At 44.3% G+C, this 12654-nt stretch overlaps 3 protein-coding genes across 3 annotated transcripts; 1 reads left to right on the top strand and 2 right to left on the bottom strand.

Moving 5' to 3' along the window:
• The first annotated feature begins 18 nt into the window (after positions 1 to 18).
• On the top strand, positions 19 to 2299 carry zgc:136439 (mannose-1-phosphate guanyltransferase). Its single transcript, XM_029703465.1, has 9 exons — positions 19 to 91; positions 185 to 474; positions 691 to 780; positions 890 to 969; positions 1048 to 1163; positions 1432 to 1529; positions 1789 to 1857; positions 1934 to 1992; positions 2077 to 2299. Exons 2-9 carry the CDS (start codon positions 283 to 285, stop codon positions 2195 to 2197), a joined length of 825 nt encoding a protein of 274 aa, XP_029559325.1. The 5' UTR covers positions 19 to 91; positions 185 to 282; the 3' UTR covers positions 2198 to 2299.
• Positions 1968 to 5779, bottom strand: asnsd1 (asparagine synthetase domain containing 1). Its single transcript, XM_029703463.1, has 3 exons — positions 4344 to 5779; positions 3982 to 4163; positions 1968 to 2697 (listed from the first exon to the last, which is right to left on the bottom strand). The coding sequence occupies exons 1-3, from the start codon at positions 5757 to 5759 to the stop codon at positions 2451 to 2453; spliced, it is 1845 nt and encodes a 614-aa protein (XP_029559323.1). The 5' UTR covers positions 5760 to 5779; the 3' UTR covers positions 1968 to 2450.
• Positions 5694 to 10225, bottom strand: asdurf (ASNSD1 upstream open reading frame). Its single transcript, XM_029703468.1, has 4 exons — positions 10089 to 10225; positions 6111 to 6164; positions 5937 to 6012; positions 5694 to 5846 (listed from the first exon to the last, which is right to left on the bottom strand). Exons 1-4 carry the CDS (start codon positions 10164 to 10166, stop codon positions 5815 to 5817), a joined length of 240 nt encoding a protein of 79 aa, XP_029559328.1. The 5' UTR covers positions 10167 to 10225; the 3' UTR covers positions 5694 to 5814.
• Between the last annotated feature and the right edge of the window lie 2429 nt (positions 10226 to 12654).

The following is a 12654-nucleotide window of genomic DNA, read 5'->3' as shown; positions in this document are numbered from 1 at the left end:
AGACGTTGCTTTGTTGAGACTTTGTACTGTAACCTTTACCCCCCCAACAAATATTTTACGTCGTGGAAGAATGAGATTCTGATTGATACAGGTTCGTGTATTCACTATTGCACACAGATGTGAAGTCGTATGTTATAATTGCTGCTTTGAGACGTTTACTTGACCTATAACTCACTGCTTTTAGGTAACTGTTTACAGCAACATTTGAACTAGCGTCTTATTTAGCCACCTAGCTAAATAAGTGACTGACGCTAAGTAGCCTACTCTGGCACGGTTGTTTAAATGAAAGCGGTTATTCTCGCTGCGGGATATGGAACAAGGTTGCAGAGAGATGTCGATAACGACACGAGCGGAAGATTCAAACATCTGGCTGGCATTGCCAAGCCACTGCTTCCTGTGGGGCACTGTGCCTTGATATCTCACTGGGTCCAAGCTTTGACTACCACTGGATGCGTGGACACCGTCTTTGTCATTGTAAGTATCAAAGTACATTAAGAGTATTTTATGTGAATTATTTTTACTCCACGTGTAACTGTACCTGGCCAACATTTTGAACCTTCATCAGTTCATTGGAAAGTAAAACCCAATAAATATTTTAAGAATTTCGAAATACCTAAATTCATGTTTAAAGGACTGAGATTATGATGTGTGGTGATAGTCATCGTTGACATTATCTTTTTACCTTATCAGACCAATGCCCTTCACCACAAAGCATTTGAGGAGTGGGCCCTGGACTTCCCTAATGTCAAAGTCCTAAGTGATGGAACAAAGAGCAATGAGGTTCGTCAGCTTGCATGATTTCCCCTGGGATAGTGTTGTCTCATGTTGATCCATGTGCATTGTCCAGGTCAAATATGAATTATACATTTGACCATTTTTATTCCACAAGGACCGTCTCGGTGCTGTCGCCTGTCTTCAGCTAACAGTCAAGCACTTCAAGATCGAAGACCATGTAATAGTTATCGGAGGGTATGTTTGAAAAAGCCTTCACTGACTCAATGTAGAAAACATTTACTGACTCATGCTGACAGGCTCTTCTCCACACAGAGACACTTTGTTCAAGGAAGATTTCAGTCTCATTAAAGTTAAAGAGAAGTTTTCTGACCTGCAAGCAATGTGTGAAGACAGCAGTCTGGTTCTTTCCTACCAATGTAAAGATGAGGGTGAGTGAAATGTCAGATTGTGTGCTTTTGAAGTTGTCATGCTGGCTATAGCCCCAAAGAACTCAAGAAAAACTATTTTGTATCTCTATCCTGTTTTTTTTTTACACTAAAACCTTTCAAATGCTGCACTAATCACACGAGTTGTTTGAAGCACATCCAGCTGGATAACATTTGTGAGCGATTATCATTACATATAATAACATTACATACATACTGAGTATACCAAACACCTTCCTAATGAGTTGTATTTCTGTATTTGCTCCCACAGAGACACAGAAGTATGGTATTTTGGAAGTCGATGAAGACCTTCAGGTGCTCTGTATGAAGGAGAAACCTCTTCCCTCTGAGACAAAATCAAGGAGAGCAGTATGTGCAGACTAACACTTTTCTGTCCCTTCCTACAATATATACCCAAACTCAAGACTTTTCTTGCTTTGGAATGTTTCTAATTGCAACGTTAAACACAGCAGATAAACCTTTGGTTTATGTTAAGGGATCAAACTAGGAGCAAGTAATCTATTTGCTGATAAGCGCAAGAAGCATTCGACTTGCTACTAAACTCCCCAGTTTCCCACCGTGTTTACATATTCACCTATTGATAGTGTCTGCCTTCTTTTTTTTGCAGTGTCCATGTTTCTACTTGTTTTCTAAGAAAATCCTTCATCTATTGGATGCCTTCCTTGATGAAAATAAGGTAAACAGTAATTTCCTTAATATCTGCTGGTCATCACTTGATATTAATCTAAACTAAAGCAGCTCTTTTTTCAAAGGAAGCACCAATCGAGGAAAAGGACGCACCTGGAAACTTTTTGTCATGGCTCATTTCAAGGTACTATTTCAAAATTGATGATCAACATTGATGGCTGCAAAAACAATGCTTTCTCTCAGTACACTTTTCCTTTTCCCACCACAGAAAGCCTGTGTATATTCATCAGATTTCTGGACGTTTTGATGTGGGAAACCTGCCCTCCTATGTTGAATGTGACCGGTACTTCAGAGAAAATCTTCAAGATGTGAAGTCTTACATGATGTAGCGCACAGAGCCATGTTTGAGATTGGCAATGTGAAGAAAATGGGAACTTTATAATTGTGCCTTGAATATTAAACATTTTGAAAAGATTCAAATTATATTACAATCAAAATGTGTATTTGTATATTTATCGGATATTAAAACATGTTCATATTGTGGCTCACTGTGACCCTAATTAAGAGCATGACTTAGTTGCTTTATGTCAATACAGTGTAAAAAAAACAAAAAAAACATTCCTGATTAAATGTTATGCAGATCTAAGGTGTGAGGAGTCTCTTGCACTTGTCTGAGGCCTTCTCGTGGCTGTTTTCCATCTTTGCAATGCGGGAACCAAACTGCATGGCTCTCTTAGGCAGTAGAGCAGAGGCCCCCAGACCCAGTTTCTTGGCAGCCAGCCTCAGCAGCAGTTTCTCCCCTACACCTCGAGGCAGGGACAGATCTGCCTTATCAGACACTGGCAGGGCATTCAGGAAACACACCACATCCTCGTCCAAATAGGGAAACCTATACAAAGCCAACAAAAAACATCCAGCATATCACCATTAATTCAAATACAGAAAAGTATGTGGACACCCCTTTCAAATGAGTGGATTCTGCGATTTCAGCCACACCCGTTGCATAAAATCGAGCACGCGGCCATGCAATCTCCAAAGACAAATATTGGCAGTAGAATGGCCTTACTGAAGAACTCGGTGACTTTCAATGTGGCACCGTCATAAGATGCCACCTTTCCAACAAATCAGTTGGTCAAATTTCTGTCCTGCTAGAGCTGCCCCGTTCAACTAAGTGCTGTTATTGTGAAGTGGAAACGTCTAGGAGCAACAATGGCTCAACCGCAAAGTGGTAGGCCACACAAGCTCACAGAACGGGACCGGCGTGTGCTTTAGAGCATAAAAATCATCTGTCCTCTGTTGCAACACTCACTACCGAGTTCCAAGCTGCCTCTGATAGCACCTTCAGCACAAGAACTGTTCGTCTGGAGCTTCATGAAATGGGTTTCCATGGGCAAGCAGCCGGACACAAGCCTAAGATCACCATGCGCACTGTCAAGCGTCAGCTGGAGTGGTGTAAAGCTCGTCGCCATTGGAATCTGGAGCAGTGGAAACGTTATCTGGAGTGATGAATCACGCTTCACCATCTGGCAGTCCAACAGACAAATCTGGGTTTGGCGGATGCCAGGAGACTGCTACCTTCCGAAAGCATAGTGCCAACTGTAAAGTTTGTTGAAGGATGAATAATGGTCTGGGGCTGTTTTTCATGGTTCAGGCTAGGCCCCTTAGTTCCAGTGAAGGGAAATCGTAACGCTACAGCATACAATTGCATTCTAGACGATTCTATGCTTCCAACTTTGTGGAAACAGTTTGGGGAAGGCCCTTTGCTGTTTCAACATGCACAAAGCGAGATCCATACAGAAATGGTTTGTTCAGATCGTGTGGAAGAACTTGACTGGCCTGCACAGAGCCCTGACCTCAACCCCAGCGAACCCCTTTGGGATGAATTGGAATGCCGACTGCGAGCCAGGCCTAATCGCCCAACATCAGTGCCGACCTCACTAATGCTCGTGGCTGAATGGAAGCAAGACCCCATAGCAATGTTCCAACATCTAGTGGAAAGCCTTCCCAGAAGAGTGGAGGCTGTTATAGCAGCAAAGGGGGGGGGGGGACCAACTCCATATTAATGCCCATGATTTTGGAATGAGATGTTTGACGAGCAGGTGTCCACATACTTTGTCATGCAGTGTATTTTTGGTACTGGAAAATCTGCTTGCTTTTAATGTCCGAGACTTGCCTAGCCTCCTTCCCGTGGTCCCCTATGATTCTGTCATCTCGACCCAGATTCCTTGTGGAGATTCTGCCCAGCTCCATGGCCAGCTCTTGGACCAGACCCTCTTGCCCAGAGGTCTTGAAGCGGACTCGGTGTCTGGAGTACCCTGCCAGCTGCTCATCCGCTCCAATACCGGTCAAAATCACCTGCCGTCACAAAGCAGTGGAACAGACAATTACTTGAAAGGTTGTTAAATGGGTCTGATTTATACCACTGCAAAGCTAACAATTTTCAACAACAAAAAAAGGAGTTAGAATATGAAACAGACTTTATTCACAACTTGTAAATGGCATGTTCCTTGTTATTTTACCCATTTGATACTCTACCTTGGCAGATGATGTGAACCCCCTCTCTTCGTTGCCTTCTGTGAGGAAGCCGGTTCCTCTCGCCGCAAACCACACAGCACATCCAATGCTGTCATCCAGCACGGTATCCAATGGGTGCACCAGGTGACAGATGTGCTCCTGGCGCATTTTCTGCAGCTCTTCCCGAGAAATGTTGATTTCAACAAAATTCCATCTTCTCTCTGGGTTCAAGTCTTGAAGCTCTTGCAGACCTGCTCTACCAGTGATCCTGTCTGGAACGCCGAAGGGGTTATACACATTGGAATCAGGAATGTCCGTTTTAGAATCCATTGGCTTTGTTTTGTGCTTTTTGCTTTTTTTGGTAGACTCCTTCACAATTTTTGGTTCCGGCAGTTTGAATGCCACATTCAGAAGGTCGATTGGTTGGTGGGTTGGGATGTGGCGGTCGGCCAGGGCAGCCAGAACCATGGAATCAATCCCTCCTGAGAAAAGGATTGCAATTGCTGCCTTGTCATTGGTCAGTGGTGATGTCACCTGTGTATCAAAGGGAAGACATTGCACACGCCTCCGTACTGCCTCACTGAGAACATCAATGAGACGATTTACCACAGGCTCTCTCACACAAGACTTTAGCAACACCTCCAGGTCTTCAACTGAGGACTGTGAGCTTGGATCATGTTCCATCTCCAACAACTGAGGGATTGACATGTTCAGTGGGCAAACTGGGGAGGTAAGGGAGAGACCTGAATTGTTCATCATTGCTGAGGTGCAACTTGGTATACCCTCCCACTTAGATTCATGACTAACAGACGATAGATTCTCGCCTGCGTGAACCCATGGATAAACCTCAAAGGTCAAACAGCCAGACTCTGCAAACGCCCTCAGATCAATCCTGTAAACACCAACTGCTGGAACCTCTTGCCACTGTGGAGGTCGGTCAGAGCCAGGGAGACAGGCAGCCACAGACGTCAGAGTCAAAGACTTCTCCTCAGCATCATATTGCCAAAGCAGGCTTCGCCGGCCAAAGAAGTCTCTCCCAAACCAAAGATAGTGACCAGCCTGTTGGTAATAAGTGAAAGCCCAGGGTCCTCGGACATTGGCCAGGACAGACAGGATCTCTGTAGGGCTATGGCAGGCTGCGAGGTGGTGGGAAAGAACATCAGTGTCATTCTCTTCTGGTCTCAATAACAGTCCTCCAAAAACCTCTCCATTCCACATCAATACATTGCTGTTACGGTCTTGTGCTGGCTGAGGGGCAAGGCAACCTCTCATGTGAAGTACGTGAGCAGAGAACAGACACTGGTAGTGGGGATTTGAAGCTGTTTTGGTCATGTTACAACTGGAGTTAGGCCCTCTTTTCCTTAGGTTTTCATGCACACTCTTCTCCAGCACAAGCTGGGAGGGGGACAAGCTCAGTACACAGCAAATACCACACATATTTATAGCTAGTAAGGTCTTATTTGTAGTTCCATCCCAGATTGAGTAGATTCTTCTACATATCCTTCTTCATGTTGTCGAGTTCCTCTGAGGGAAGAGAAGTTCACATGTAGTGTATCTAAAAAAAAAAATGGTTAAGAGAACACAAAACTTGTACACAAAAAATGGTATTCTTACTTTTGCATGAAGCAAGAGTCTGCCCTCTGTCTGCCAAGAAGAATATGTTACTGTTGGGCTGTTGAACATAGACCCTCTGAAAGGAATATGCATCAAGATTAGCATTACCTTCACAGGAACATCACATCTTAAGGAAATTAAACAGCTAGGTTTTACATTTTAACCACTTCTTACCCTATTTTTCTTCAGATTGGAGAGCTCATCAAACACAATTTTCTGTTCCTTGATCTGCAGAAACATGACTTTCAGTGAAAAAAAACATAGATAATATAGACATGAGTTCAGTTCAGAGAACTTTCATGAAAAGATGCCACAACCAAAGAGAGACGGCTATTAGCCTAAAGATTGACTTCACTGTCGTAATTTCCCTGTAAGACAAGCGGGTAAAAAAAAGCTCAGAATTAGCTTCTATTCAGTCAGAGCATAAAACCGCTTCGGCAGGCCAAATATACACACTACTTTCTTGAAACAATATCTTAACAGCCTTTATATCTATTATAGACATATTTGCGCAGTGGCGAACGTATAGGGCTTCAGTGTGTGACAGGTTTTTGATTCTGAAAGGACAGAAACCATAATACCAGCGCACTCATGTTTTCAGTGGGCATTGCATATGCTCACTGCTTAATCCCTACTGATGCGTATCAAAGTAGTCTAGTGGAGGAATATGACATATCAATTATGTAGTACAATAGAGAAATCATGCACAAAGTAGCATTGCCTTTAAAATGGTAGCATTGCCATTGGTAGCATTGCCTTTAAAATTGCTTAACTTGGGTCAAACATTTTGGGTAGCCTTCCACAATAAGTTGGCTGAATTTTGGCTCATTCCTCCTGACAGAGCTGGTGTAACTGAGTCAGGTTTGTAGGCCTTGCTCGCACACGCTTTTTCAGTTCTGCCCACAAATTTTCTATGGGATTGAGGTCAGGGCTTTGTGATGGCCACTCCAATACCTTGACTTTGTTGTCCTTAAGTCATTTTGCCTCAACTTTGGAAGTATGCTTGGGGTCATTGTCCATTTGGAAGACTCATTTGCGACCAAGCTTTAACTTCCTGACTGATGTCTTGAGATGTAGCTTCAATATATCCACCAAATTGTCCTTCTCATGATGCCATCTATTTTGTGAAGTGCACCAGTCCCTCCTGCAGCAAAGCACCCCCACAACATGATGCTGCCACCCCCGTGCTTCATGGTCGGGATGGTGTTCTTCGGCTTGCAAGCCTCCCCCTTTTTCCTCCAAACATAACGATGGTCATTATGACCTAACAGTTCTATTTTTGTTTCATCAGACCAGAGGACATTTCTCCAAAAAGCACGATCTTTGTCCCCATGTGCAGTTGCAAACTGTAGTCTGGCTTTTTTATGGCGGTTTTGGAGCAGTGGCTTCTTCCTTGCTGAGCGGCCTTTCGGGTTATGTCGATATAGGACTCGTTTTACTGTGGATATAGATACTTTTGTACCGGTTTCCTCCAATATCTTCACAAGGTCCTTTGCTGTTGTTCTGGGATTGATTTGCACTTTTCGCACCAAAGTACGTTCATCTCTAGGAGACAGAACGCATCTCCTTCCTGAGCGGTATGACGGCTGTGTGGTCCCATGGTGTTTATACTTGCATACTATTGTTTGTACAGATGAACGTGGTACCTTCAGGTGTTTGGAACTTGCTCCCAAGGATGAACCAGACTTGGAGGTCTACATTTTTTTGGCTGATTTCTTTTGATTTTCCCATGATGTCAAGCAAAGAGGCACTGAGTTTGAATGTAGGCCTTGAAATATATTCACAGGTACACCTCCAATTGACTAAAATCATGTCAATTAGCCTATCAGAAGCTTCTAAAGCCTTGACATTTTCTGGAATTTTCCAAGCTGTTTAAAGGCACAATCAATTTAGTGTATGCAAACGTCTGACCCACTGGAATTGTGATTCAGTGAATTATAAGTGCAATAATCTGTTTGTAAACAATTGTTGGAAAAATTACTTGTGTCATGATCTTCATTGTAAAGGGTTTAAACACTGTTTGCCATGCTTGTTCAATGAACCATAAACAATTCATTAACATGCACCTGTGGAACGGTAGTTAAGACACTAACAGCTTACAGACGGTAGGCAATTAAGGTCGCAGTTATGAAAACTTAGGACACTAAAGAGGTCTTTCTACTGACTCTGAAAAACACCAAATGAAAGATGCCCAGGGTCCATGCTCATCTGCGTGAACGTGCCTTTGGCATGCTGCAAGGAGGCATGAGGACTGCAGATGTGGCCAGGGCAATAAATTGCAATGTCCGTACTGTGAGACACCTAAGACAGCGCTACAGGGAGACAGAACGGACAGCTGATCGGTACATCCAAACATCACACCTGCGGGACAGGTACAGGATGGCAACAACAACTGCCCGAGTTACAACAGGAACACACAATCCCTCCATCAGTGCTAAGACTGTCCGCAATAGGCTGAGAGAGGCTGGACTGAGGGCTTGTAGGCCTGTTGTAAGGCACGTCCTCACCAGACATCACCAACGTCGCCTATGTGATCTTCACTGACGAGTCGCGGTTTTGTCTCACCAGGGGTGATGGTCAGATTCGCATTTGTCGTCGAAGGAATGAGCGTTACACCGAGGCCTGTAGTCTGGAGCGGGATTGATTTGGAAGTGGAGGGTCCGTCATGGTCTGGGGCTGTGTGTCACAGCATCATCGTACTGAGCTTGTTGTCATTGCAGGCAATCTCAACGCTGTGCGTTACAGGGAAGACATCCTCCTCCCTCATGTGGTACCCTTCCTGACATGACCATGCCACCAGCCATACTGCTCGTTCTGTACGTGATTTCCTGCAAGACAGGCATGTCCGTGTTCTGCTATGGGCAGCGAAGAGCCCAGATCTCAATCCCATTGAGCACACCTGGGACCTGTTGGATCGGAGGGTGAGGGCTAGGGCCATTCCCCCCAGAAATGTCCGGGAACTTGCAGGTGCCTTGGTGGAAGAGTGGGGTAACATCTCACAGCAAGAACTGGCACATCTGGTGCAGTTCATGAGGAGGACTGTAGTACTTAATGCAGCTGGTGGCCACACCAGATACTGACTGTTACTTTTGACCCCCCCTCCCTTTGTTCAGGGACACATTATTTAATTTCTGTTAGTCACATGTCTGTGGAACTTGTTCAGTTTATGTCTCAGTTGTGGAATCTTATGTTTATACAAATACTTACACATGTTAAGTTTGCTGAAAATAGAAGCAGTTGACAGTGAGAGAACGTTTCTGTGCAGTCATGAACCACTTGGATTATTTTGTTGCCTTTTTAAATGTTTGCTAAAATTCAAAACATCTACTTTGTAGATGCTGAAACAGCCTTATTAATTTCGAGCTAGATTATTATCTCTAAACGAAATTAACACTTTCTAATATTTGTTTGGCTGTCTTTTGAGGAAGTGAAGTGGGCAATATAGAATATATAGCGGAAGGGAGAATTAGTGATTAATCACTTCATGGATGTATAAACGGAGCGCATCCGTAAATGACATGGACAACGGCAGGGAATAAACTGGTAAATGTAGAGCGTGTCAATTACAAAATAAACGGTGCAGAGAAATAACATTACATTTGTTACCAGGACGGGGCTAGCGAGTTGTTTTTTAAACATTTGACCAACTTGAGCACTGAGATCTCAGTTTACTAGATAGCAAATCCAACCAAATACACCTTAACAATCATTTAACAACACAAGTACTTCGACCGATTTCTCTGTAAAACAACGTTCGATCCAGTCTATGACATTAGCCAGAAGGCTCTGATGCTAGCAACCAGTCAGGTCTATGGAAGAGGCTAGCTAGCTAGCATCAGGTTTGCAGTGGTTATAACTACTACTATGTTGAAACAGTTGAAACACTCGTTTTAAAATGTCCTTTTAAATTATGTGAATATAATTTAGTAATTCTAACGAATTTAACGAGATATCCTCCCTGTTGGTTAATGCCTGGCGCACCGGAAACGGCTCCCCCAGTAAGAGGGCTTGGAAAGTTCGAGCGTGTAACGTGTATTGAGGCAATTTAAAGTTTAGATGGAGTATTTGGCTGCCAGAAAGTCCGATTCTGACTAATTTAGCTGGCTATCTGCTAATTTCTCACACCAACAATCTGGCATTATCTAACGTTACCTTTTTGTTTAATTCCTCCTTCAGCGTAGACTCTCCCTCAGCAATGTTTTCGTTCTCTCGCTGGTTCTTTGCGGACATTTTGATAAGGTAACACACAGCGAAGATAATATCTTATGTATTACCTAGCTAGCACTAGCAGACGAAAAGCATTGTACAAGCAAGAGACGTCAACGAGGACTGAGTACTTTTATATATCATGGCGATCCGCAAACAACCGTTTAAGGTGCATGCCGCCACCTACTGTGTTGGAGTGTGCGATCAATCATGTTCTGCCTAATTCTGCACTACTACGAAAATAAAATTTAAAAAACAAATAAAACTTCTACCCACCCGGGCGGTTGATGTCTTCGATTATCTGTTTTTCCACTCTGTGATATCAGTTGCTGTAGGTGTCCTGGAAGGCAGGCAGTGTGCCCCTGACAGGATGCTCTCAATTGTGCATCTGTAAAAGTTTTTGAGGATCTTAGGGGCCAAGCCAAATGTCTTCAGCCTCCTGAGGCTGCCATGAATGGAACGTATCAAACATATGGAAACCAAGTTTGACTCCATTCCGTTGGCTTAAATGCTCCATTCCAGCCATTACAATGAGCCTGTCCTCCTATAGCTCCTCCCTTTGAATTATTCAGCATGTCAATAACCATTTCGACATTAACATATGTTAATTAATAATTATTTTGCCATATCCACTATGATCTTCAATCTGACATTTCTGCTTTCCACATGTTGATAACCTTACCAATGAAAGCTATGAAGTTAACTTTATTCACTATCAAAGTGTCCTCTGACACAGCACATTCATGATCTCAAGATTTCTGAACAGGTCTCGAAAACATGCCAGGACCAGCAGAAGCACCAGCCCCAACAGTAGGTCCACTTAGAACAGGAGCAGCCATGGAAGCGCCATCAGTCCGCACTGTAGTTCCACCAATGTGTCTTACAGCCTGTGCATATGATACGTCATGACTGATTCTATATCTCTGAGCCTCTCTAGCCTCTCTCTGAACCTGGCATCCACCAAATGCTGCACTATTCCCCCCCCCCCCCCCCATTACAACACTTAACCTTCACATTGCTCCCACATTCACCATAATCATGTTGCCCTCCACACTTGGCACATATTTACTTTCCTTTACACTGAACATGTCCCATTCTTTGGCATTTGAAACACCACACTGGGAATGAGAGAAATTCTCTGACAATGAAACTAAAGAATCCTATCTGTACTTTTCCAGGAAAAACCTTCTCAAACCTCAGCAGCTCTGATAAACTTTCACTTCTTTGACACTCTTTCCTACTGATCAACCTTTTGGCCTCAAACATACAGAATCCCCCTGCCGAGGGTGCTGTGGGACTAATTTCCAGCGCATGTTGTTGTTTATGTCTGGCTGGAGCTGCAGTGTCTGACTCTCACCCGTCCTCACCCTTTCTCCCACTCACTATAGAGATCGATATCTCCTCCAGCTCATGGCTTCATCCAATCGGACAAGCCATGTGTCTCACCCCTGTGCACGCCCTGATTGGCCAGCCACCCTGACCCATGCTCTCAAAGGAAGTAAATATTGCCCGTACATGAACGGTATTATTCCAGTCTTTGAGTAGACATATGTGCATTGAATGTGTGACTATAAAGTAAGCCGGCCAGAGGTAGGCCTGATCACCGACAATAATGAGACAGCCTATAGGGAGGAGGTCAGAGACCTGGCAGTGTAGTGCCAAGACAACAACCTCTCCCTCAGTGTGAGCAAGACAAAGGAGCTGATCGTGGACTATAGGAAAATGAGGGCCGAACATTAACATCGATGGAGCTAAAGTGGAGCGGGTTGAGAGTTAAGTTCCTTGGTGTCCACATCACCAACAAAAACTATTATGGTCCAAACACACCAAGACTGTTGTGAAGAGGGCACGACAACACCTTTTCCCACTCAGGAGACTGAAAATAATTGACATGGGTCCCCAGATCCTCAAAAAGTTGCACCATCGAGAGCATCCTGACCGGTTGCATCACCACCTGGTATGGCAACTGCTCGGCATCTGACCGTAAGGCGCTACAGAAGGTAGTGTGTACAGCCCAGTATATCACTGGGGCCAAGCTTCCTGACATCGACCCGCTCCACTTCAGCCCCATTGATGTTAATGGGGGCCTGTTCCCCAAGAACACAGTGGCCTCCATCATTCTTAAATGGAAGAAGTTTGGAACCACCAAGACTATTCCTAGAGCTGGCCGCCCGGCCAAACTGTCGGAGGAGAAGGGCCTTGGTCAGGGAGGTGACCAGGAACCCGATGGTCACTGACAGAGCTCCAGAGTTCCTCAGTGGAGATGGGATAACCTTCCAGAAGGACAACCATCTCTGCAGCACCCCACCAATCAGGCCTTTATGGCAGAGTGGCTGGATGGAAGCCACTCCTCAGTAAAACGCACATGACAGCCCACTTGGAGTTTGCCAAAAGGCACCTAAAGGACTCTTAGACCATGAGAAACAAGATTCTCTGGTCCGATGAACCCAAGATTGAACCGTTTGGCCTGAATGCCAAGCGTCATGTCTGGAGGAAACCTGGCACTATCCCT

Source organism: Salmo trutta, chromosome 20, assembly GCF_901001165.1.
Source record: "Salmo trutta chromosome 20, fSalTru1.1, whole genome shotgun sequence".
Classification (NCBI taxonomy): Eukaryota; Metazoa; Chordata; class Actinopteri; order Salmoniformes; family Salmonidae; genus Salmo; species Salmo trutta.
This window is presented reverse-complemented; position numbering and strand designations above follow the sequence as displayed.

What these genes read in the sequence shown, in the direction of transcription:
- zgc:136439 (XM_029703465.1), top strand. Translation starts at nt 283, where the DNA reads ATGAAAGCGGTTATTCTCGCTGCGGGATATGGAACAAGGTTGCAGAGA. An exon ending in ATGGAACAAAGAGCAATGAG is followed by an intron (nt 781 to 889) that starts GTTCGTCAGCTT and finishes TTATTCCACAAG; the next exon opens with GACCGTCTCGGTGCTGTCGC. An exon ending in CTACCAATGTAAAGATGAGG is followed by an intron (nt 1,164 to 1,431) that starts GTGAGTGAAATG and finishes TTGCTCCCACAG; the next exon opens with AGACACAGAAGTATGGTATT.
- asnsd1 (XM_029703463.1), bottom strand. Translation starts at nt 5,759, where the DNA reads ATGTGTGGTATTTGCTGTGTACTGAGCTTGTCCCCCTCCCAGCTTGTG. An exon ending in GGTTCACATCATCTGCCAAG is followed by an intron (nt 4,164 to 4,343) that starts GTAGAGTATCAA and finishes TTGTGACGGCAG; the next exon opens with GTGATTTTGACCGGTATTGG. An exon ending in GACCACGGGAAGGAGGCTAG is followed by an intron (nt 2,698 to 3,981) that starts GCAAGTCTCGGA and finishes GGCTTTGTATAG; the next exon opens with GTTTCCCTATTTGGACGAGG.
- asdurf (XM_029703468.1), bottom strand. Translation starts at nt 10,166, where the DNA reads ATGTCCGCAAAGAACCAGCGAGAGAACGAAAACATTGCTGAGGGAGAG. An exon ending in AGGAGGAATTAAACAAAAAG is followed by an intron (nt 6,165 to 10,088) that starts GTAACGTTAGAT and finishes ATGTTTCTGCAG; the next exon opens with ATCAAGGAACAGAAAATTGT. An exon ending in CCAATCTGAAGAAAAATAGG is followed by an intron (nt 6,013 to 6,110) that starts GTAAGAAGTGGT and finishes TATTCCTTTCAG; the next exon opens with AGGGTCTATGTTCAACAGCC.